The 24,299-nt window shown below is 48.3% G+C and overlaps 1 protein-coding gene across 4 annotated transcripts; it reads right to left on the reverse strand.

The window, feature by feature from the left end:
* Positions 1–3,118: 3,118 nt before the first annotated feature.
* On the reverse strand, positions 3,119–21,481 carry PCNX4 (pecanex 4). Of its 4 annotated transcripts, none has more exons than XM_038756656.1 (13): positions 21,440–21,481; positions 20,369–20,524; positions 19,249–19,377; positions 17,196–17,939; positions 15,467–15,646; positions 14,853–15,367; positions 14,501–14,601; positions 13,421–13,543; positions 12,047–12,410; positions 9,547–9,647; positions 7,153–8,198; positions 6,335–6,521; positions 3,119–3,795 (listed from the first exon to the last, which is right to left on the reverse strand). In XM_038756656.1, exons 4-13 carry the CDS (start codon positions 17,882–17,884, stop codon positions 3,544–3,546), a joined length of 3,558 nt encoding a protein of 1,185 aa, XP_038612584.1. In that variant the 5' UTR covers positions 17,885–17,939; positions 19,249–19,377; positions 20,369–20,524; positions 21,440–21,481; the 3' UTR covers positions 3,119–3,543. The 4 variants fall into 4 exon arrangements, with proteins under 4 accessions (XP_038612584.1, XP_038612586.1, XP_038612583.1 ...); XM_038756658.1 differs by having other exon boundaries at positions 17,346–17,939; positions 20,298–20,524; XM_038756655.1 differs by having other exon boundaries at positions 20,298–20,524.
* Positions 21,482–24,299: the final 2,818 nt, after the last annotated feature.

Below are 24,299 nucleotides of genomic sequence, written 5' to 3' on the forward strand. Positions count from 1 at the left end.
CCAAAGAAAACAGGTTGGTAGGCCTCTCTCTCACCCTTATCAGGACCAGAGTTGCCGGAACCTTAGATTGTTTGGGGGTCCTGCTCTTAGGGGCCAAGGAAACGAGTGTTAACCCCAAGCCTCTTTTGTTCCTCACCACCTTTATGCTTCCTTCCTTCCTTCATAAGAACCACCATCCCTTGGAGGGGGAGGAGAGGGGAAGACCCCTTTGCGCTCTGGGATTCACAGTGCTTCACGGCCTCTTTCCGGTCATCCCTCCAAATAATAATGACGGCATTTATTAAGCGCTTACTCTGTGCAAAGCACTGTTCTAAGCGCTGGGGAGGTTACAAGGTGATCAGGTTGCCCCACGGGGGGCTCCCAGTCTTAATCCCCATTTTACAGATGAGGTAACTGAGGCACAGAGAAGTAAAGTGACTTGCCCAAAGTCAGCTGACAATTGGCAGAGCTGGGATTTGAACCCATGACCTCTGACTCCAAAGCCCGGGCTCCTTCTGCTGAGCCAAGCTAATGGCAGGTGTGGTTCTCCACTTAACAGATAATAATAATTGTGGCATTTAAGCGCTTCCTATGTGCCAGGCACTGTACTAAGCGCTGGGGTGGATACGAGCAAAGTGGGTTGTCCCACGTGGTACTCACAGTCACCATCCCCATTTTACAGATGAAGGAACTGAGGCTCAGAGAAGTGGCTTGCCCAAGGTCACACAGCAGGCAAGTGGCAGAGTTGGAATTAGAATCCGTGACCTTCTGACTCCCAGGCCTGTCGGATGCTAATGCTGAGAGAGGTTAAGAGGCTGGCCGGAAGGACACCCGGCCAATCCCTGGGGATGTTGGGACTAGAAGAATCATCATCATCATCAATCGTATTTATTGAGCGCTTACTATGTGCAGAGCACTGTACTAATCGCTTGGGAAGTACAAATTGGCAACATATAGAGACAGTCCCTACCCAACAGTGGGCTCACAGTCTAAAAGGGGAAGAATCACGGCTTCTCACTGCTTGGGTCCTTGGCTCCTTTGGTAAACCCTGTTCCCAACTGAATTAATCAATCAATCGTCATTGGCTGATTGGGGAAGCAGTATGGCCTAGAGGAGAGTTTGGGCCTTGGAGTCAGAGGACCTGGGGTTAGTGTCTCCCCCACTTGTCTGCTGTGTGACCTTGAACAAGTCACTTCACTCCTCTGTGCCTCAGTTCCCTCCTCTGTAAAGTGCGGATGAAGACTGTGAGCCCCATGTGGGATATGGACTGGGTCCAACTGGACTAGCTTATATATATCTACACTGGAGATCAGTACAGTGACTGGCACAAAAGTGCTTAACAAATACCCTTAAAAAAAATTGAGAGAAGAGGTAACATTGCCACATTCCTCAAAATCCCTACCCAGAGGTAGGTTTGAAAGGCAGAAGCAGCTCTACTCCATTACTTCTTTCTAGCGAAGTGAGAAGCACAGACTGTGTCCAACCTAATTATCTTGTGTCTACCCCAGCGCTTAGTCCAGCGCCTGACACATAGCAAGTGCTTAAAAATCATAAAAGAAAACAAGATGGGGGACGTATTTCTTGGTTAAGCTTGGTTCCTGACCTGTCGGAGTTCTGTTGGGGCCTGTAGTTATAGCGCTACCTGTAAATTGAGTCAAGACAACAGGACTGGGTTCTCAAGGATTGGGAGATGGAGGGGGATATTGTGGAACGCAAGTTTGCCCTCCTCCTCCACAGTCAGCAGGGAGTTAAAAAGCGAGTCACTGTGTGTCAACATAAGTTTCTGGACTTATACCAGGGCCCGGGCAAGCTTTATAGGACATAGCCCTTTCTCAATCAGGCCAAACAGGATTTAACTCTGACCCTTATCACCACTCTACTATGGAATAAATGCTGGATCTTTAAATCCTCTTTGGAGTCCATCAGAGGTACCTTAAAAATGTGTTCTTGTGAAATTATTTTCCTGTCATAAAAAAAAATCCACAAAAGTGCTTCCTCGTGTTAAATTATATGTGATAGAAGGGGAAATTTGTGGATTTTTCCATATCAGAAAGGCAAAGAATTGACAAGAAACCAGAGATTAAAGTAACCTCGATGGACTCTAAAGGTGTTAACTTCAAGGAGGTAGTGCATTTTTAGGAAAATTCAAAATTTCTGTTTTTCTTTTACTATCTTTCCCCACCTCAAAACAAAAAAGTCCTCCTCAAACCACCAAGCCCCCCACATCAGAATATAAAGATGTAGAAAAAGAGCTGGTAGTTGACACTTGGCTAGCATGGCTGAATTTCAAATATCACCTAAAGAGGAACTGGTGAGTTCAATAATGTATCATTTAAAAACAAGCCTTTCCCCCAATATTTAATAGCCAGAGCTTTATGCTAGTATTGCTGTAAAAAAGCCTTACTTGGGGTCTGTTTATTTTCCTTTGCCTGTAAGTTTCTAAAGTTAATTCCTCAATATATTTGACTTGGTATACCAGTTACATAATGACTTCTCCAATTGTTCCATTTAATGGCACCTGGAACTACTTTGTGATTTTTTTTTTTAAAAATGGCATGTGTTAAGCACTTACTGCGTGCCAGGCACTGTACTAAGTGCTGGGATAGATACAAGCTAATCAGGTTGTCCACAGTCCATATCACAGTCTTAATCTTCATTTTACAGATGAGGTACCTGATGCACAAAGAAGTGAAATGACTTGCTCAAGGTCACACATCAGGCAAGTGACAGTGATCTAGAATGTTAAATTTCACCTGAACCATGACCAAGTGTGACAGAGAAAGGTGGAAGCGTGGTGTGAAAAGGCCGATCAACCTGCGAGCTGTGGTATGAACATGCAATGATAGTACTTACCAAAAGCTTGTAATGCAGGGGAATTTGGAAATAGACTCCGTCAGGTTTATAAGCTTTTTCTTCCATCAACTGTACCCCTTAAGACAGTTACTTCTAATCCTGCTGCAGTCACATAACTGGGGTAAAACTTGTCATTCTTCATACTTACCAAAAATAAGGATTTTTGGGGGGGGTAGGAAGGGATTTGATTAGTTGGTAACAGAGTAATTCTGAAGCACGAGAAGACATCGGAGAATTTAGAAACCATGAAACTGATGCTGAAAAGAATTCATCCAATACATCACAATGCTATCAAAATTATATTTGAAATAAATACTCATATGTACATTTTGGTCGTCCAAGAGGGTCCACCATCAGAGTTAGAAAAAATTTGATGTGGCCAGTTGTAGCTTGCCAAAAAATGCAAGGAACCAGTCACACTGTCATACACCTTAAGAAAACATCTTTTTTAAAATTCATTGCCCAATCTCAGGCAAAGTGATTTTCATCCTTGGAGGGATTAGGGTCCCCAGCAAAACTCTAGGGCAGTCCGTTGTCATCAACGCGCTCGTGTCTGGTTAAAAATCCAACACCATGGAACCGAGTTTCTACTCTGCTTGATGATGCAATCGTCATCATCGGAATAATAAAAATTCGGATTGTCACGCTTCCGAAATCCGGACCGAAAGCAGCTGGTCGTTGGCAGGGATCGGAGGCCCCCGCTCCCAGGCTCTACAGCAGAGGCAGGTGGAGCGGTGTGGAGGAATAGATGGGATAGCCCAGGGGTGGGTCCGCAGCTTGGACGGTGAGGTTCCTCAGGAGCACGGGGTGCGCTTGGATGCTGTAGCGCTCGTCGTCGTCGTTGGTAGCGTACAGCAGCTCCCAGGACAGGTTGGCCCACTGCCCTCTGACCGCTTCCCCGTTCAGCTTCCCCACCGGCACCAGCAACTCCTGCAGCGTCAGCACTCTCCCCGTGTAGACGCCCTCGACAGAGACAAAGGCACCGTTCAGTGCTCTGCGTTTTCGGCCCGGGGACTTGGAGGGGGCTGTTTCGCCTTGATTCACCGAGCGGCGCAAATCAAACCAACAGTGGTATTTCTTGAGCGCTTACCGTGTGCGGCGCACTGTATTAAGCACTCGGGAGAGTCCAGCACGAAAGAGGCGGTAGACACGATCCCTGCCCATGAGGAGCTTACAGTCTAGAGGGGGAGATGGATGCTAACATAAAAGTTACAGGTAGAGAAAATGGGTGAGTACATAAGGGATGTGGGGCGACTATCAAGTGCTTCTGCGGCACAGATCCAAGTGCATAAACGTGGCTGAGTGGAAAGAGCATGGGCTTTGGAGTCAGAGGTCATGGGTTCAAATCCCAGCTCTGCCAGCTGTCAGCTACGTGACTTTGGGCAAGTCACTTAACATCTCTGGGCCTCAGTCCCCTCATCTGTAAAATGGGGATTAAGACTGTGAGCCCCCCGTGGGACAACCTGATCACCTTGTAACCTCCCCAGCGCTTAGAACAGTGCTTTGCACATAGTAAGTGCTTAATAAATGCCATTATTATTATTATAAGCATAAGAAGCAGTGTGGCATAGTAGGTAGAGCACAGGCCTGGGGTTCATAAGGTCATGGGTTCTAATCCCGGCTCCGCTACGTGTCTGCCCTGGGACTTTGGGCAAATCACTTCACTTCTCTGGGCCTCAGTCCCCTCATCTGAAAAATGGGGATTGAGACTGTGAGCCCCATGTGGGATGGGGACTGTGTCCAACCTGATTTGCCTATATCCATCCCAGCACTTAGTCCAGCGCTTGGCACAGAAGCAAGCACTTAATTACCACAATTATGATTAGTATTATAAGCATCACAGAAGAGAGGACAAACAAGAGGGGAGAACTTGGGGAGGCCTCTTGGAGTTGTGACTTAAATTGGACTTCGAAGCCAGATGCTTCTTTTACAACTCTGGACCCTGCTCTCTAATGCTCTCGGTTGGCGCCCGCGACACTCCCCGCACGGGCGTCTCACTGCTGGCTCATTTTGGACAGAGGACAGACACCCAAAAACCTGTGCTCCCGTTTCCAATAGGATCGCCAGTCGTCCTCACTGAGGCGGGGTCGGGCGTCTAGAAGGGCTTTGCGGGGGTGAGGGGAAGTGGGGGAGCCTACATCTTCCAGAAACCCCTGGGGTTCCAGCCAGGTCCCCCAGCTGGGAAGCCAGTGAAACTGTTACCTACTAGAAGTCGGCAGGGCCACAGTCTCCTTGGCTGGGAAGTGACTATGACGCTTAGTACAGTGCTCTGCACACAGTAAGCGCTCAATAAATACGACTGGCCTTCCCAGACTGAGCCCCTCTCCCCCTCGTCCCCCTCTCCATCCCCCCCATCTTACCTCCTTCCCTTCCCCACAGCACCTGTATATATGTATATATGTTTGTACATATTTATTACTCTATTTATTTATTTATTTATTTTACTTGTACATATCTGTTCTATTTTTATTTTGTTAGTATGTTTGGTTTTGTTCTCTGTCTTCCCCTTTCAGACTGTGAGCCCACTGTTGGGTAGGGACTGTCTCTGTATGTTGCCAATTTGTACTTCCCAAGCGCTTAGTACAGTGCTCTGCACATAGTAAGCGCTCAATAAATACAATTGATGATGATGATCATGATGATGACTGAATGAGTGAATGCATGACGATGTCTCTCAGAAGCCCCTGGGGCCTCCGGCTCCTCAGCTGGAAAGCGGGTTAGATGAAGGTGCCCAGAAGGCCTCTGGCCCACTGGTTTCACAGTTAGAGAGCGTACCTGTCTACATGTTTTGTTTTGTTGTCTGCCTTCCTTCTTCTTCAATCGTATTTACTGAGCGCAGACCACTGTACTAAGCGCTTGGGAAGTCCAAGTTGGCAACATATAGAGATGGTCCCTACCCAACAGTGGGCTCACAGTCTAGAAGGGGGAGACACACCCTCAGACCCGCACAGAGACCCTCTCAGACCCACCCAGAGAGCGATTTAATTTATCCAATCACCACGTTTGGCAATAATAATAATAATAGACTGTGAGCCCATTGTTGGGTAGGGACCGTCTCTATATGTTGCTGACTTGGACTTCCCAAGCCCTTAGTCCAGTGCTCTGCACACAGTAAGCGCTTAATAAATACGATTGAATGAATGAATGAATGAATGAAGATGGGGAAGGCAGTGGTCTGTTGGGTATCAAGGGGGAGGGAGGCTTCCAATGACCTTGCCAAATCCAACGGCCTCTTTCCTTTCAAAATCCACCGGGAAGTCGATTGCATAAACTAAGCTTTAAGTGGAGTTTGGAACTATTGGCCCTAGGTGGCCAAATGAAGCGACTGCACAGGCCCAGCCGCTCGACCACCTCAGCCCATGAGAGGGACTTGACCCCCTTCCCTCTCCCTCTCCCACCTTGTCCCATGGGCGCGGACTTCCTGGGAAAGTTTCAGGTAGGAAAACGCAGGGGGTGGAAAAGCCACTTAATTCTGTTCAACCCAAACGTTCGTCCTCCTTACCATGTTGGGGTCGTGCCCCAGGGCAAACAGGAAAGGCTTCTCCTGTGAGACGGCTTGCTGCCACTCCTTATCTGACACCAGGCCAATGTACCAGGCGCGCTCGTACTCCTCTAGATAGCCAGCGAGCTCTCTGAAGTCTTCAACTGGACCCAAACTGGCTTTATCCAACATGAGCTTGAAGGTGTACCTGGAAAATACGGAGGAACAGTAGCTGTCGTTTAAACCTCAAGGACTGGCCTACTGAGCTGTGCCAGTTGCTTGCCTTGGAGGAACAACTTCTCAAGGCTGACGACCAAAGACACCATCAAAGTGGGTGGCGAGTTCAAACAGCACATAAAAAGAGTTGCAAAGGCAGTGTTTCCAATCTCTTTAGCAGCTGCGTGGGCTCAGTGGGGCCCCCTGTTAATCCCTTTTTCAAAAAAAAAAATTAAGTGCTTCCTTGGTGCCAGGCGCTGTTCTAAACGCTGGGGTAGATACGAGACAATCAGGTTGAACACAGTCCCTGTCCCACATGGGGCTCACAGTCAATCCCTCTTTTACAGAGGAGGTAACTGAGGCCCAGAGAAATGAAATGACCTGCCCAAAGTCATACAGTGGGCAAGTGGCGGAGCCAGGATTAGAACCCAGGTCCTTCTGACTCCTAGGCCTGTGATCTGTCCACCGGGTCACACTGCTTCTCTAATTCATGGACGATCAATCATTTTCAACCGGAAGGTAACAGACCCTTTCCTCCGGCTTGTGAGAACGCGGTGCCTCTCGGCCCCCCCCGCCCCATCCCAACCGCGGGAATGGGATTTCCAGCCACGGCCAGTTTTTACCTGAAAGCTTTCAGTGCTAACTGGAACAGCTCTGGTTTTCCGGTCAGCCAGTCGAGACCGAGGGACCATGGGACCCCGCCGCTGTAGGCTCGAAAGATGAGACTAGGACTGGGGGCCGCCGGGTCGACGCCAAACAGGCTGACGTAGCAGGACATCACTATGTGGCTACACACGTCTTGCAAGAATGGGTCCTGGGCCACGTTTTCCAATCCGGCTGGGGGGCTGCCTCCGACCGGAGGAGACTCCAGCTGACACAGAACGAACTGGTACCAGTCTTCTGGAAACAGCAGCTTCATCTCGTCCACCTTGGAGGCTGGAAAACACTTCGACTGCCACTCCTCGGGGACGCTCAACAGCTCCGACCGAGAGCAAGTCAACTCGATCAGAGGGAAGCAGGCCCCTTCTTGCTGCTTCCCTCTGCCCTGAGCGGGCAACCCCGATGCCACGGTACCGGGAGGCTTAGTTCCAATGGCAGCATCCAGAGGAGCACCGCCCACCCCGGGGGGTTCGACGGATCCTGGAATGGGCCAAGAGGTTCTCGGCGGCGCTCGATACGGTCCACCTTCTTCCTTTCCCCCGGTCCTCCGGATGGGCTCGAAGTCAAAAAGGTCATCGTCAGACCACTCGTCGAGACTCTCGATACTCAAGCTGTCCGTGTCCTTTGAGGTCTTGGGCCGTTCGGATGAACGCAGCAACTCGGGCCGATCTGGCTGACGTGGCTCTCCTTGGTCCCCCCGCTCGTAGAGGTTCTGGGGCACGCTGGCTCTCTTGTAGCAGAAGTGCACAAACAGCCACACGAGCACTTTGACCAGGTCACTTTTAAATTCTTGTAAGTTTTCGTGAGAGTCAATTATGCCCGACAGGACGCTCCTCGCATCCGAATACAGCCTCACGGGGAGGACGGTGCGGGGGGTTAAGATATTCCCAAAGTGTTTATTCAGGGAAAATCCAGCAGCGGGCTCCTGTTGCTCGAAGGCGGTTTCAAAAACTTCATCGACTCTGCGAGCTTCAGCCGTGTGACAGGATGTCTCTTGCAATTCTAACCCCTGAGGCCAAGATATAAACAGCTGATCACATGTACTGTCATCTTCCATCTTGAAGAACGGACATCCTTCCACCCCCATAAACAGCATGCTGAGAAATATCCAAGTTCCTCTCAAGAAACTTTTAGACCTCCTGGGCGCTAGGAGCAAGGGACAAGTAATACATAAAGGTTAAAGACCCCAATCCACTCTAATTGTCAAAGAAGGTCATGAGTTCTAATCCCAGCTCCGCTACTTGTCTGCTATGTGGCCTTGGGCAAGTCGCTTCAGTTCTCTGGGCCTCAGATACCTCACCTGGAAAATGGGGATAAAGACTGTGAGCCCCAAGTGGGACTGGGACTGTGTCCAACCCGATTTGCTTGTATCCACTCCAGCACTTAGTACAGTGCTTGGCGCATTGTAAGTGCACCAAGTTAACAGTTAACAAAAAGTTAACTGTTTAGTTAAACTTTTTAACGATGCATTTAGCTTTAATTCTATTTGTTCTGACGACTTGTCTACGTGTTTTGTTTTGTTGTCTGTCTTCCCCTTCTAGACTGTGAGCCCATGGTTGGGTAGGGTCCGTCTCTATATGTTGCCAACTTGTACTTCCCAAGCGCTTAGTACAGTGCTCTGCACACAGTAAGCGCTCAACAAATATGATTGAATGAATGAATGAAAGTGCGTAACAAATGCCAAAATTATTATTATTACTGTTAATACAGTGCCCTAGAAAGTCCACCGATTCCACAACCAAACCCTTATTGAGCCTGAATTTTTATAAGGGTTTCTTCTACACAGTTATGAACTTGATTTTACAAACAGTGACGCAACGTCAGCCGCTAACACCTGTCTGATGAAACCGGAGGCCAAACTGCTTCTTAGACTGAGTCCCCCGCCAAAGGAAAGGGACTGAATCTATTTCCCACCCGGGGCGTTCTCCTCCCAAACACTTGGTAAAGTGCTCTGAACCCAGTATGCACTTGATTGACACGATTACTTATTAACACAAATGGCTTGAATACCAAACGGCGCGGCCACTTGGAGAGGGTGGCGTGACAGGGTTAGAGCCCGAGGGATGGAAGGGTGAGAGCCTGCTGAGGCAGTGACCGTTCAGAGCAGCGTTATTTGGAAGTGCCCTGATACACTGTTGATGTCTTTAAACGACTACCACTGAACACGATTGAACTGATCGGTATACTAATGATGGTAGAAAAACCTCCAAGTAGCACTTTCGTCCACGGTGAGCGCGATTAGAGGCAGGGTCTGTGTCTGACCTGATTAACTTGCCTCTTTCCCAGTGCTCAGTACAGTGCTTGGCACAGAGTAAGCACATAACAAAAACCACACTGTCATCATCGTTATCTTTGACCTTGACGCTGACACAGCAGTAGGTGTAGCCTCGTTCGAGAATCAATATCCACAGAAGTCGATCCTGAAAGCGGCACAGGTAGTGTGATCCAGGCTGGAGACCTGAAGGAAGGCCGAAAGAAAGAAAGGGAGGGGTTATATTCCACACTCGTTCTCGCCTGTCCCGCCATCGACCCCCGGCCCACGTCATCCCCGGGGCCTGGAATGCCCTCCCTCTGCCCATCCGCCAAGCTAGCTCTCTTCCTCCCTTCAAGGCCCTGCTGAGAGCTCACCTCCTCCAGGAGGCCTTCCCAGACTGAGCCCCTTCCTTCCTCTCCCCCTCGTCCCCCTCTCCATCCCCCCATCTTACCTCCTTCCCTTCCCCACAGCACCTGTATATATGTTTGTACATATTTATTACTCTATTTATTTATTTATTTTACTTGTACATAGCTATTCTATTTATTTTATTAGTATGTTTGGTTTTGTTCTCTGTCTCCCCCTTTTAGACTGTGAGCCCACTGTTGGGTAGGGACTGTCTCTATACGTTGCCAATTTGTACTTCCCAAGCACTTAGTACAGTGCTCTGCACACAGTAAGCGCTCAATAAATACAATTGATGATGATGATGACTGGGGCATTTGCGGAGGATGGCTTTGGGATCTGGCAATGTCTCAGGAACCTAGGATTCACCGACCCTTGGGGCACAACAGGAACTGAAATGAACCGGTGTGTTGTTTGCGATGTGCACGAGGCAGTCCACTGGACTTGTGCAATGCGGTGAGATTGGCAGGATCTCGCTAAGCCCAGGAATTGGCTCACCACTTGTTCAACAGGCTAGCCGTTTGGGTTGGGAGCATGTTTATCCCCTTCAGAGGCGCAATGAACTGGCAATGGCTGAACCAGATCCATTTCTTTAGTGTTCATATGAACAGTGAAATCTTTTTGTCCGGAAAGGCGATGAAAAGAGGGCACGAGGACCTGGGTTCTAATCCTAGCTCCACCACTTCTGTGCTGTGTGACCCCTTCTCCCCCTCCCCATCCCCCCACCTTACCTCCTTCCCCTCCCCACAGCACCTGTATATATGTTTGTACATATTTATTCCTCTATTTATTTAGTTATTTTCCTTGTACATATTTATTCTATTTATTTTATTTTGTTAATATGTTTTGTTTTGTTGTCTGTCTCCCCCTTCTAGACTGTGAGCCCGCTGTTGGGTAGGGACCAGCTCTATATGTTGCCAACTTGTACTTCCGAAGCACTTAGTACAGTGCTCTGCTCACAGTAAGCGCTCAATAAATGCGACAATGAATGAATGAGCAAATTAGTTAACTTCTCTGTGCCTCAGTTACATAATCCGTAAAATGGGAATCAAGACTGTGAGCCCCATGTGGCACATAGACTGTGCCCAACCTGATTAGCTCGTATCCACCCCGGTGTGTAGCACAGTGCCTGGCACACAGTAACTGCTTAAATACTGTTAACCACAGAAACAAAACAAGGAACTATATACTATTTCAGTTAATAATGAGGATCTCTTTCAGAGGAAACACCGCTATAAAAATGTTCCCCCCACTCCTTCAAACTTCCTTTTTCTGGCAATCGTATTTTGGTTTTAAGTACTTTCAAAGGTGTGGGTTTCCACCACGGGTGCCTTGGGGAAAGAAGTTCAAAAATTTCCCTCTGCTATTCTGTCGAAACCAAATGCCACTTCACAGAGAGGAGTGTCTCTGAGCAGTTTTCAAAGCCATCCGAGGCGGCGTGGTGGCTGGTGGTTTGTATAATTGGGCGTCAGGGGCCCCCGTGGCCGCCCTGCAGCAGGTTTCTATTTGCTTTCGTGCTTCTGTCAGTTACCCCGCTTGAAATAAACTCACGGGACATGGGATCCGACCCTAGGGCTGAGGCCAACCTCCAGAGTCATCACCTGCAACTCCAAACCAGGGAGACCAATCACCCTGCGTAAAATACATTTCAGACTCTCCGGCTCTGAACTTCTGAACTCTGACTTCTAGGTGGCTTGGCTGCTCTGGTGGGATCGGACCCCTCGGATCTTTCTACCAGGGAGTTTCTCCTGTAGCAGGTCCCTGTGCTGAATGTTCCTGGGCCTTTAGACGGTGAGTCCTGTGGGGGCTGGGAGGGGGCAGGGACTTTGAGCTGCTTATATTGCTTCTGCCCCATTTTTTTTTTTAATGGTACTTGTTAAACATTTACTAGGTGCCAGGCACTGTTCTAAGCACTGAAGGTAATCAGTTTGGGCATAGTCCCTGTCCCACAAGGGACTAACAGTCTTAATCCCATGAGGGAACTGAAGCCCAGAGAAGTGAAGTGACTCTCCCAAGGTCATACAGGCAGAGAAGTGGTGGAGCCAGGACTAGAACCCAGGTCCTTCTGACTCCCAAGCCCGGGGTATGTCCACTAGGCCATGTGGCTTCTCTAGTACACTGCTAGGCGTATAGTAAGTGCATAAATCATGATTATCAGCATCACTCTATTACGTGGGGGATGACCATGGCTTGCTTACCCAAGCTCCCGGCCGCCATCGCGGATTGCAGGGCAGCCGTCAGGCTGGGGACCATCTGCTGGTAGTACGGTGTATCTGAACAGACACAGGCCGTGGCCCCTACCGTGCCGGGCCAGCTCTGGACGGGGCGGGGAAACCCCACCAGAAACACCGGGAGGGTGAAGAGGGGCAGCAAAGGAGAAGAGAGGAGGGTGGAAAGAAGGACGAAGAGCAACACCACGGGGAAGAACACGACGTTGAGGCCGATCAGCGTGGTGGTCGATTTCCGCCGCTGCTTCTTCTCGGTCCACGAGGTCAGCAGCACGGCCAGCGCAAACTGCAATTTGGAGATCAGCTGGAAGAGTCGGTCCCGAGCCAGGCCGAGCTGTTGAGTAAAGAGAGGGATTTACGTTTTGCATATCCACTCGGGCCCACGCTCTATTGAGAGCACCTTTCAACCCCACCCGTGGCAAAGCAAAGAGCCAAAGGGTCAGTGCGCGGACAGACTACTGATTGGCATTCTGTGGAACCTGCTACTCTGGGACAGTCCTGCATTTGCGATGTCCAGTCTCTAGTCTGTTCTCTCCCTCGAGAAAGTAAGCTCGCCGTGGGCATGGAATGTGTGTTTATTGTTACATTGTACTCTCCCAAGCACTTAGTAAAGCGCTCAATAGATACGATTACCTGAGAATTAAGCATCGAAAAACGGGAGGTCGGTTGGGTCAGTTTCCAGATATCGAGGTGGCCCACGCTCCTACGATCTGAGAGGTCACCCTTGAGGAAGTCCAGGCTGGCTGCACCTAGGACTGGGTGGCTTCAGCTATCAAGAGTGATCTGTTTCCTTATCAGCAAAATGAGGATGCAGAAGTGATTGATGATCGCAGCTGTGTGGGGAAATAAGGCCCAGACAACTGTCAGGCGTGTACTGTTCAAGGTGTGCGGCGGAGACTGTCTGCATTCTCGCATCTCAGATCTGTTCCTCCCCAAAACCCCCAACACCCCCACTTAGGGGCTCGGGCAACCCCAAACTTCCCAAGGCGAGGACGAGGCATGCTCCAACGAGCTTTCTCTCCTAAACGATTGTACAAACACCACTGGACAATCCACACTGCAGGAGCCCACCACAGGAAGAGGGATTGAATCCGGCTGGAATTCATGAAGACACTCCGGGGTCTCTTGGGAGTTGTGGGAGAAAAGTGGGAAATGTCCAGTGGGCTGGGATGAGATTCTAGGTTTAAACTGGGAGTCACGGTTGCAACCAGTAGAGTTCAGAGTGGTGTCACTGCCTGCAGCTGGGATCAGGGCGCCATTGCCCACATCCTCCAGCTGGGATCAAGGTTTCGGGAAAGAGCGGAGGAAACGAGAGAGGGGAATTGTCTGCTAAGTTTCCGTTACCAGTAGGAGTTTGAGTCCTGTGTCCAGGCTGGCATTCCACCACCAGTCTGCACGGCACACCAGCAACTGGGCTACCGACAACACGACCATTTCCAGCAGCGCGTTCTCTGTGTTCTGCCAGACCTAGTAATAACAATAACAACTGTAGTATTGATTGATTAATACGACTGATTGATAGTATTTGTTAAGCGCTCGCTATGTGCCAGGCGCTGTTCTAAGCGCTAGGGCAGATACAAGATAGGTTGGACAGCGTCCATCTCCCACATGGGGCTCACAATCTCGGTACCCACTTTACAGAGGTGTGGAGTCAGAGGTCATGGGTTCAAATCCCGGCTCTGCCAATTAGCTGTGCGACTTTGGGCAAGTCACTTAACTTCTCTGGGCCTCAGTTACCTCATCTGTAAAATGGGGATGAAGACTGTGAGCCCCCCCGTGGGACAACCTGATCATCTTGTAACCTCTCCAGCGCTTAGAACAGTGCTTTGCACATAGTAAGCGCTTAATAAATGCCATTATTATTATTATTACAGATGAGGTAACGGAGGCACAAAGAAGTAAAGTGACTTGCCCAAGGTCACACAGCAGACAAGCGGCAGTACCCGGATTAGAACTCAAGACCTTATGACTCCCAAGCCTGTGCGCTATCCACTACACCATACTGCTTCTCAAACACAATCGCTCTCAAACACAATCGCCCCTCTGAATTGCCAGGGATTGACTTGTTCCTCTGGCTGATGAAAGAGCATGGGGTGGCTTCTATTGCATACATGATGTGGCTGGGGATGGGAGTCCTGAACTGACCCGTCTAGACGCAATCGCCCACACGCCTCTGGGTAACCTTAACCACCGGTGAGGTGTTCTTCAAATGCCAAGGACCATGATGTATTCTTCCAGTCCCTCCACATTCCTTCTAATGATGTGTTGGGCTTATTTTGGCAACGCACATTTCTTCTCCCCGGGGATCGTGCCTCCAAACTGTTACATTGTACTGTTCCAAGTGCTCAGTAACGTGCTCTGCACCCAGTAAGCGCTCAGTTCTTCACAGAAATAGGAAACATGCTAAATATAAAGGAAAGTTACCATTCTAAAGGTTCTGGTGAATCCGACGCACACAGACACAGAGGGCAGGCCTTGGAGGGAATTGTCAAGTGAAAGAAATGCTATCATAGCAAATGGTGACACTGCAATAATGAAATGAAAGACAATTAATGCTTCCCTTCCGCAGGTTCTAGCCAGGGGTTACACCTTCCAGCACGGTTTAGTTAGGGAAAATGTCTGAGACCTTCTGGCATAAAATTGGGAATTCAAGCACTCGGGGGGCAAAAGAGTTGTTTCTGGCAAAACACTTCCAAACTTTGGCCATTTGAACAGCAGGACTTTAATTCTGCTCCCCAAGACAGTTTTGTAAATGGAGTCGAGTGTGTTTTCCTACCTAGAGTTAGCAAAATCCGTCTGCACACACCAACATGCCTAAATCTCCCTTGCTCCGCCAGGAAAACAGTCATCGTTCTTACATCCTTCGGGAAGAAAGGGTTGCGAAGAATTCCGAACAGGTACACGCTCTGAATTTCTCCAAGGACCCACGTTAATCCGAGGAGCCCCATCAAAACGTAGCCAGCGAGAGCCTGGGGGCTGGTTTGGGAAAAAGCCGAAAACCCAGCAAAGTGGTGCAGGAGGCTAGCTTCTAGAAGGGCCAAGAGCAGAATCAGGAAATAGAAAAGGAATTGCCTCCCGCCCACCTGGAGCCTAAGACCTCCAGGTAGAGGGGAAGGCTGGGGAGCGGCGAGCTGCCGGGTTCTGATCCGCTGGAAGGCCAAACCGAATTGGCTGAAGTTAAGGCTCAGCAGGAACCCAAACCCGGTCATGAGAAGGACCGCCCCTACCCGACTCGGAACGAGGTAGGTGGCCACGGCGGCTCCGGCGGAAGCGAGGAACATCCCCAGTAGCCTGTGGGGGAGAGAAAGGAAAGCGTGCTTGAGAAGAAGAGAGACGTCATCGAGTGGAAAATGCTGAAGATCCACCCGTTGGGGAAGAGGCAACAATTACCGCGCGTGGCTTGCCATAGGCGACCCTCCAAGGCCGAATTCCAGAGCCTGCTCCGTGCCCCAGAGGACAAGCGCGTCGGGTGGAGGCAGGACCCCCAAGGCCCAGAGGAAAGGCAGAAACACAAACAGGACGTGCAGGATCTGATTCGTCTGCTCTAGAGCTGGCGAATGGGCAGTGAATCTACAACGAAAAGGAAACGGATCAGTTTTTTGAATAAAAGTAACTGCAAACTCAAGGACTGCGTCATACAAATGATAGGGGAAACTTCAGGTCAGGGATATAGTTGGCAAAAAAAAAAGACTAAACTTCACTTTTCACATTCAAGAACCAACCTTTGCTTTTGCTGGGTGAGCCCCACATATAAAAAATATAATAAAAACATTTATATATTTTAAACCCAAGGATAAGGCACAACAGTCTCCCAACTCCGCGGGGTTCTCTTTCCTGAATAGGCAGGTCTTGGTCCTTATCAATGGATCAATGGTATTAATTCAGCATTTACTGTATTAAGAACCCACAGAGTATTGCACTAAGTGCTTGGGAGAGAACAGTAGAGTAAGCAGACGAGATCCCTGCCCTCAAGGAGCTCCCCGTCTAGAAGAAAGGTTAAATTGGAGTCCCGTAAGTCCGGATTAGGCATAAACTATTTCTGATGCAATTGATCTTTCAAGGAAACAGAAGCCCCTTTCCCGCCCCCTACCCCGATAGCTGTGAGAATAGTGAGCAAGACAGTCCTAGCAGACTAGCGGAATTTCAAAAATTCTCCGTGGGACACTGGGTGGGCAACAACTGCTGCGACACAGTTCCTTGACAACGAGGTTCTTTTAATAAGGAGAAACTACTTGGGAAATGTTTTTTAAAAAGTGAGAACTTCAGCCAGATCGAGTCAAAGGCAAAATGCAGAAAACCAGAAACTGCCTCTCAAAACTGAGGCTTCGCGACCCAGGCACTTAAAATTACTGTCACGGCCCTCTGGTCGACCTCAAATGAACCGATCATTGATCTATTAACAAGGCCATCATAACCAAAGGAAATGTCAATGGGTGTGCCTACATCTGTAGCAAGCCCTTCCCGGCTCCCAGCCCCAAAGCACTCATGTACTTACCTGTAATTTTATTTCTCTGTATCGATGTCTGTCTCCCCACTCTAGACTGTGAGCTCATTGTGGACAGGGAATGTCACTGTTTATTGTTATGTAGTACTTTCCCAAGTTCTAAGTACAATGCTCTGCAGAGTAAGCGCTCAATACGACTGAATTCATCCATTCAATCGTATTTATTGAGCGCTTGCTGTGTGCAGAGCACTGTACTAAGCACTTGGGAAGTACAAGTCGGCAACATATAGAGATGGTCCCTACCCATCAACGGGCTCACAGTCTGGAAGGGGGAGACAGACAACAAGACTGAATGAATGATCCAAGTGGGTTTCATTGTAACAGTTGGGAATTCAGTTGGGAATACCTAAAATGCTTTTGGGACCATCTCATTTACTGAACGTGTGGCCTATCTAATTTATTTCCAAGCTGTCCTACAATTGCCACAGAATACACTTCTTTTGTACTCTGGAGAGTCAACTGTACTGTTCGTCTACTAGCTTGTCAGTACCCTGACCCCTGAGATCTAGCCTCCTGACCCTTCAGTACTCTCTCAAGTGCTCAGTCTATGTTATTAATAACTCAAGGAAGAGGTTCCCCAAGCTTCCGAGTTAGCGACTCCCTCTAAGTTAGTACCTGTGGGCCAGATCCACGGCGATAAAAGCAAAGATGTAAAGAGGTCTCATGAGGGCAGTGATTTCATAGGTGTCCAGCGTTTGGAAAGTAGCAGTCTCGGCGGCTGTGTTTACAATCAGCGAATATTCTCCTATACATACGGTCACCCACCCGAAGACAAAGACCATGGCGGTTCCCACGGGGTTGTTGTACAACGAGGCGATGCGGTTGGGCAGCAGATACCACGTCCCCAGCCCACACATCACGCTGGCAAGGACGGAGTGCAGAACCGCGTTGGTCGCGTACTTCTTGCCCGGGATGATGAACTTGACCGTCTCCGCACCCGCGCAACTGGCAAATTCATATTCGTCTTCATCGGTCAGCGCGACAGGATTCCGTATCCGCTCTACGGTCACGGACTTCCTCCTGGCATACCGGCTGGCCGCCTGGACGCCCAACGCGGTGACCAGCATGAGCCCGCCTGAGAGAGCAGCCGTGTGGTAGTCCTGCAGGAGGTCCAGCTGGTACACGAGGGTGCCCACTCCGCCCCACACCCACGGCAGCAGGAAGAGGACGACTTGGTTGATGTACACGTAAGGAGGAGCCCAGTAGCCTAGCTTCAGGCGGGGACCTCCGAGAACGGTCTGCGGAAAACGCTTCAAAAAGAAGTCCTGCTTGTAGTCGTTCAGCAGAGGGACATCTGGACCCATTCTTCTCTCTCAGCAGTACTGGAGGAGTCTCATCTTCTCTGGAGCAGGGTGGAACCTAACGAAGGAGGAAAATAGTGCAAAACGTACCCTCGGGTAGAGTTAAAATGATTTATTCCCACCCCGGACGTGTTTCCCGGGACAGGGTTTTGGAATCTGGAGCCGAGGCAAGTCAGTCCTCTCTCCCCAGATTTGGAAAAGTCTTAGTGTGAGGTCCGGGACAGAAGCGTGGCTTAGTGGATGGAGCATGGGCCTGGGAATCGGAGGTACCTGGGTTCTAATCCTGGCTCCACCACATGTCTGCTATATGACCTTGGATAAGTCACTTAGTTTCTCTGGGTCTCAGTTACCTCATCTGTAAAATGGAGATTAAGAGTGTGAGCTCCATTTGGGACAGGGACTGTGTCCAACCTGATTAACCTGTATTTACCCCAGTGCTCGGCACATTATAAGTACTTAACAAATACCATAATTATTATTATTATCACAATCACTCACTGAATCTTGCTTTTCCATCAGTAAAGCTTTGATTTTACTGATAGCACACTTTACTTTTAAAAGAGTTGTGTTGGCCACAAAGTGCAAAATCCTTGGAAACATAAAATACTTGGCACGTGTATTAACCAGGACTTTAATATATAAACCAGGAATATAGGAAAATACAGTAAAACAATTTTAATCTTCTGAATGATATTTTTCTGAAGGGGAACTCCTGTTTGGACTTAACCAGTTAACCCTCTGCTTCAAGGAAGAGAGCTTACAACTAGCTATGTTCCCCTACCTAATCACTTTATTAAAACCAGAAAAATCAAATCGTATTTACTGGGTAAGCTGTGAGCAGAGCATTATAATAAGAAAGAAAATATTTCAAGTGGTTTATAGTCATAATTCCACAATGACAAGTAAGCAGCCTCCACGCTGATTTACGACACGCTGTTCCAATAGTTGCCTCTACAAATTTTGCTTTGCATGGAACTCCTTCTGGGCAAATCAGTAGTAGTACGAGTGTTTACTTAAGTGCGTTTTCATTTATATTAATGTCTTCTCCTCCTCTAGACTGCTCATTGTGGACAGAGAATGTGTCTGTTGTTATATTGTACTCTTCCCAGTCCTTAGTACAGTGCTCTGCACACAGTAAACACTCAATAAATATGAGCACTATACTACAATGGGAAGCAGTACATAGTGGGAATTAGACACTTTGAGGGCTTAACAAATGAGCATTTTTGGAGACATTCTTTCCCTTTAAAAAGAAGTCACTGAACTGCCTACTTCCACAGTTGGGAATCACTTGAACTGCTCCTGGATGGTGAAGGTCAAGGCTTCTCTTAGAAGCAAAAAACCCAAAACCTCCTTCCTCCACTTACCTCTCCTTGGTAAAGGTGTGTGGCCCCTTGCAAGTTCTCTCAAATTACTCTTCTGCTCAGAGCACTGCTCTCACCGGTGGAGGATCAGGAAAGGGACTCCCACAGACTGGGAATGGCTGCTGGCTCTTTCTGAAGGGGTCAGGAAAGAGGGGCTGGGTTAGCATTGTGCAGAGCCAGGATCTCCTAGTTACCAACCTAGAGCATAAACAAAACACGTATACATACATGGTCCCTTCCTGATCACAGAGGCCAGAAGGCTGTACGCTGGAATTTAAAGCCACCAGGTGGACTGGTGTCCTCAAAATGAGAAATTTATCCAATGTATTCATTTACAGAGAATTCATTTAGAGAAGCAGTGTGGCTCAGTGGAAAGAGCACGGGCTTTGGAGTCAGAGGTCATGGGTTCAAATCTCGCCTCTGCCACTTTTCAGCTGTGTGACTTTGGGCAAGTCACTTAACTTCTCTGGGCCTCAGTTCCCTCATCTGTAAAATGGGGATAAATACTGTGAGCCCCACATGGGACAACCTGATCACCTTGTAACCTCTCCAGCGCTTAGAACAGTGCTTTGCACATAGTAAGCGCTTAATAAATGCCATTATTATTATTATTTACAGAGAGAAGTTCTAAAAATCAGCTGCCCAAAATAACCAGCAAGCAATAGTGACTTCAGACGCTCTTTCTCCAATTCCCACCCCCTCGATGCCCCGCTTGTGATTTTCACCTTCACTCGGGATTCAGGTTCCTGCTCATTTTCTTGCCACAAAATGGGCAACTTGCAGATTTTCCAGCGGATCCAAAGCCAACCAAATTGTGCAAAGACTGGATCAATCGTATTGAGTGCTTACTGTGTGCAGAGCACTGTACTAAGCGCTTAGCACTGTATCGCATGACCTCCTTGTGACTCCTGCCCCTCAGAAGGCTAGAGCTCCCACTAATCGATCAATCGTATTTATTGGGCGCTTGCCGTATGGAGAGCACTGTACTAAGCACTTGGGAGCGAATAATATAATGGAATCGGTGTCACGTTCCTCGCCCACAAGGAGCTTACAGCCTGGAGTCCTCTACACTCCTCAAGGCATAGGACTGCTGGGTCGATCCCAGAAGCAGAGGTGTCGCAACCTCTCTCGGCATCGCTCCGGTATCCTGACGACGACTTCCCGACTGAGTTATTTCTATGGACAAACAAGGCTCTTGCAGCAATGTACGGCCTTTTCCTCTCCTTCTGTCCTTAGATGTTTGGCTCTCCGACTTCTCTACTCTTCTTTCTTGATTAAGCTGGGGAGAGACCGAGGGCGGAAAGGAGTGAGACACGGTATGCCGAAGGATTCTGCAGATATATATATATATATATATATATATATATGCTTGTACATATTTATTACTCTATTTATTTATTTATTTTATTTGTACATATCTATTCTATTTATTTTATTTTGTTAGTACGTTTGGTTTTGTTCTCTGTCTCCCCCTTTTAGACTGTGAGCCCACTGTTGGGTAGGGACTGTCTCTATATGTTGCCAATTTGTACTTCCCAAGCGCTTAGTACAGTGCTCTGCACATAGTAAGCGCTCAATAAATACGACTGATGATGATGATGATGCAGAGTGGAGATGGTGGTTAGTCTTAAGTCACTCAGCCCACGGAGCCGTCTAACTGGCATCCTGACCAGCAAGCCCTACGGCAAAAACACCGCAAGGAAAGAGAAATGAAACTTCAGGGCTCCCGCCAACTTGAGCTCTTCTCTAGTTCCACTGGAGAACAGAACTGAGCTGGATTTGGGCTAGGGCCAGCCTCGGGGGGTGGTCCCACAGATCCTGAGTCTGGGGGACCAGGCCAGGGAGCAAAAATCAATCAATCATATTTATTGAGCGCTTACTGTGTGCAGAGCACTGTACTAAGCGCTTGGGAAGTACAAGTTGGCAACATATAGAGACAGTCCCAACCCAACAGTGGGCTCACAGTCTAGAAGGGGGAGACAGAGAACAAAACCAAACATACTAACAAAATAAAATAAATAGGATATGTACAAGTAAAATAAATAAATAGAGTAATAAATACGTACAAACAAGCCAAAGGCGAGGCTGCATCAGCCTGCATTTGGGGTTTCCCAAGCTCCCGTCAAACTCCCCGTTTCCAGGTTACGTGGCTGATGCCAAGCAGCGGGCACGGCCCAGTGGAAAGAGCACATACCTGGGAGTCGGAGGACGTGGGTTCTAATCCCGGCTCCGCCACTCGTCTGCTGTGTGACGTTGGGCAAGTCACTTACTTCTCTGTGCCTCGGTTACCTCATCTGGAAAATGGGGGAAAATGAGCCTCTTGGGGGACAGGGACTGTGTCCAACCCAATTTCCTTGTATCCCCTGCAGTGCTTAGTACAGTGACTGGCACACAGTAGGCGTTTAACAAACACCACAATCATTATTATTATTATAACTGTGAGCCCCCGTCCCTTCCCAGAACATGTAGCAAGGGTTAGTAGCAACCATGTTGCAGTTCCTTTTTTTTTCCATTAACAAAAGAGAAAACACAAGATAAGGAAGTATGGTGAGAAATTACATATAGGTTCCAAGGTCCTAAACAATTAAAAATGCACAGAGCTAGTCTTAAATAAAAGCCTAGACCTAAAAAATCTTGTGGGGACCATGGGAGAAAGGGTAGAGGGGCAGTGGGGATTTTAGCAGTTTAAGAGGAAGTAAAAATTGTTTCCAAGCATCTAAGATCATAATCACTCCATGAACACTGGAGAGGTTTTTTTTTGTTGTTGGTTTTTTTCTTTAAAAAAAAACAAACTAAATTCTGCTTCGGGATACCTCTCTTAATTCCTTGTCTAACAGACACCCTTTGTCTTTAAAAAGCCAGAATCTGACCCACGGAATTTTCAAGTCTATTTCCAATACATAAGAGTGCGGTAGGAAACGTTTATTTCTTTTAATAGTATTTCAATCAATCGTATTTAAGTACTTACTTTGTGCAGGGCACTGTACTAAGTGCTCGGAAGAGTAAAATATAACAATAAACAGACACAGTCCCTGCCCATAACAAGCTGGTGTCTAGAGGGACAGACATTAATATTAATAAATAAATTATGGATAGGTATATACATGCTGTGGGACTGGTGGCGGGGGGATGAATAAAGGGAATAAGTTAGGATGACACGGAAGGGAGTGGAAGAAACGGAAAAGTGTATTTAGGGAAGGCCTCTTGGAGGAGATGTGCCTTCAATAAGGCCAAGGGGGGAGGAGAGGGAGTAACTGTCTAGTGGATATGAAGAAGGAGGGCATACCAGGCCAGGGGCAGGATGTGGGCGAGAAGACGGTGGCGAGATAGAAGAGACTGAGGTACAATGAGTAGGTTGGTATTACAGGAGTAAAGCTGTGACGGCTGTAGTAGGAGAGTAGCGAGGTGAGATAGGAGGAAGAAAGGTGATGAAGTACTTTAAAGCCGATGGTAAGGAGTCTCCTTTTGATACAGAGGTGAATGGGCAACCCCTGGAGGTTCCTGAGGAGTGGGGACACATGGCCTGAACGTTTTTGTAGAGCAGCAGAGTGAAATACGGACTACAGTGGGGAGAGACAGGAGGCAGGGAAGTCAGCAAGGAGGCTGATGTGGTAATCAAGGTGGGCTAGGATAAATGTTTGGATTAGCATGGTAGCAGTTTGGATGGAGAGGAAAGGATGGATTTTAGGGATGCTGTGGAGGATGAACTGACAGGATTTAGTGATTGATGTGGGTTCAATCAATCAATCAATCAATCGTATTTATTGAGCGCTTACTGTGTGCGGAGCACTGTACTAAGCGCTTGGGATGTACAAGCTGGCAACATATAGAGACAGTCTCTACCCAACAGTGGGCTCACAGTCTAGGGCTGAATGACAGGGAGGAGTCAAGGATAATGCTAAGGTTACAGACTTTGGGTGGGAAGACAAAGAGTTCTGTTTAAGACTGAGGAGACAGGAGGACAGCCAAGTAGAGATGTCTTGTAGGCAGGAGGAAATGTGAGGCTGCAGAGAGGGAGAGAGATCAGGGCTGGAGATGTGGATTTGGGAATCACCTGCATAGAAATGATAGTTGAAGCCATGGGAGCGAATGAGCTCTCCAAGGGAGTGGGCGGAGGTGGAGAATAGACGGGGACCCAGAACTGAACCTTGAGAGACACCCAGAGTTGGGGGGGGGGGAGGTAAAGGAGGAGCCTACGAAAGAGACTGAGAATGGACGGCCAGACAGATAGGAGGAGAAACAGGAGAGAACTGTGTCTTTGAGGCCAAGGTTGGATAACGTTTCCAGGAGAAGGAGGGGGTTGCCAGTGTCGAAGGCAGCTGAGAGGTTGAGGAGGTTAAGGATGGAGTGGAGGCCGTTGGATTTCGCAAGAAGAAGATCATTTGTGACCTTCGAGAGAGCAGTTTCTGTGGAGTGAAGGGGATGGAAGAAAGACTGGAGGGGGTCAAGGAGATGATTGGAGGACAGGAATTTTATTAAGCCCTCACTATGTGTCAGGCACTGCACTAAGCACTGGGGCAGATACAAGCTAATCAGGTTGGAAACAATCCATGTCCCGCATGGGTTCTTAGTCTTAATTTCCAGTTTACAGATGAGGTAACTGAGGCAGTGAAATGACTAGCCCAAGTTCACAAAGGCGACAAGTGGAGAGGCCAGGGTTAGAATCCAGTCCTTCTGACTCAAAGACACCTCCAGGAAGCTGTCCGTAAACTTACTGTCCATATGTTTAAATGAACAATTCCAGTTTCTAGTAACAACCAGCTCTGGACTAGCATTTCGCCTTGTTTCTCAGTTGTTCAGGGTGGAGAGGGAGGGAGACAACCAAATCATCACAGCTTGATCAGCTCTGCGAACACAGTGCTGGGCAACCAGTTAATTGCTAACTGCAAACTGGTTTGTTGGGGCCACCCTAGGGAATCATGATTACATCTGCAGTTCTTCCCTGTGAAGACTGTGAGCTCCTTGTGAAGTGTGGTACTCTCCCAAGCACTCAGTACAGTGCTTTGCGCACAGCAGGGGCTCAATACGTACGACTGAATGAAACGTACACAGTG

Source organism: Tachyglossus aculeatus, chromosome 14 (assembly GCF_015852505.1).
Source record: "Tachyglossus aculeatus isolate mTacAcu1 chromosome 14, mTacAcu1.pri, whole genome shotgun sequence".
Lineage (NCBI taxonomy): Eukaryota > Metazoa > Chordata > Mammalia > Monotremata > Tachyglossidae > Tachyglossus > Tachyglossus aculeatus.